The sequence below is a fragment of the Brassica oleracea genome, unplaced genomic scaffold (genome assembly GCF_000695525.1).
Source record: "Brassica oleracea var. oleracea cultivar TO1000 unplaced genomic scaffold, BOL UnpScaffold11627, whole genome shotgun sequence".
In the NCBI taxonomy this organism is placed as follows: Eukaryota; Viridiplantae; Streptophyta; class Magnoliopsida; order Brassicales; family Brassicaceae; genus Brassica; species Brassica oleracea.
Genome location: NW_013628148.1, coordinates 1 through 514, shown reverse-complemented (window position 1 = coordinate 514; position 514 = coordinate 1). Strand labels below are relative to the sequence as shown.

The 514-nt window shown below is 41.1% G+C and overlaps 1 protein-coding gene across 1 annotated transcript; it reads left to right on the top strand.

Annotated features, from left to right (window-relative positions):
• Positions 1-5: 5 nt before the first annotated feature.
• On the top strand, positions 6-510 carry LOC106322249 (V-type proton ATPase subunit G1-like; the record flags this gene model as incomplete). The annotated part of the gene is made up of 3 exons (XM_013760365.1): positions 6-75; positions 294-394; positions 478-510. Coding segments are annotated over 3 exons (204 nt in total), but the record flags the coding sequence as incomplete, so codon positions are not given.
• Between the last annotated feature and the right edge of the window lie 4 nt (positions 511-514).

Below are 514 nucleotides of genomic sequence, written 5' to 3'. Positions count from 1 at the left end.
GAGGTCAAGGTGGGATCCAGCAGTTGCTTGCTGCTGAACAGGAAGCTCAACACATTGTCAATGCTGCCAGGACCGGTAATTTCTCTTATTTTTCTACTTTCTTAGTTTCCCCCCCGCATGCTTGCAATCTGAATCTATACATAAATACAAATGACCTTGTGGCCGAAAATTATCCAAACTTGTATATTTATAAATGATAAACACTTGTTGAGGATAATGCATAGTGTCCAATTTGCCTTGCTGGAGCTTTGATTATATATGTTTGGAGTTTGATTTGTGATCTTGTGTTGCAGCAAAGATGGCAAGGCTGAAGCAAGCCAAAGAAGAGGCTGAGAAGGAGATTGCCGAATACAAGGCTAAAACTGAGCAAGACTTTCAGAGGAAACTTGAGGAGGTAACATAAGTTGTCCTCAGAGACATTCTAGTGTCCTTTTCTTCTTCTTCTTTCTAATAACCCTATATATTTTCTCCTCATAGACAAGTGGAGACTCGGGTGCGAATGTGAAGAGGCTGG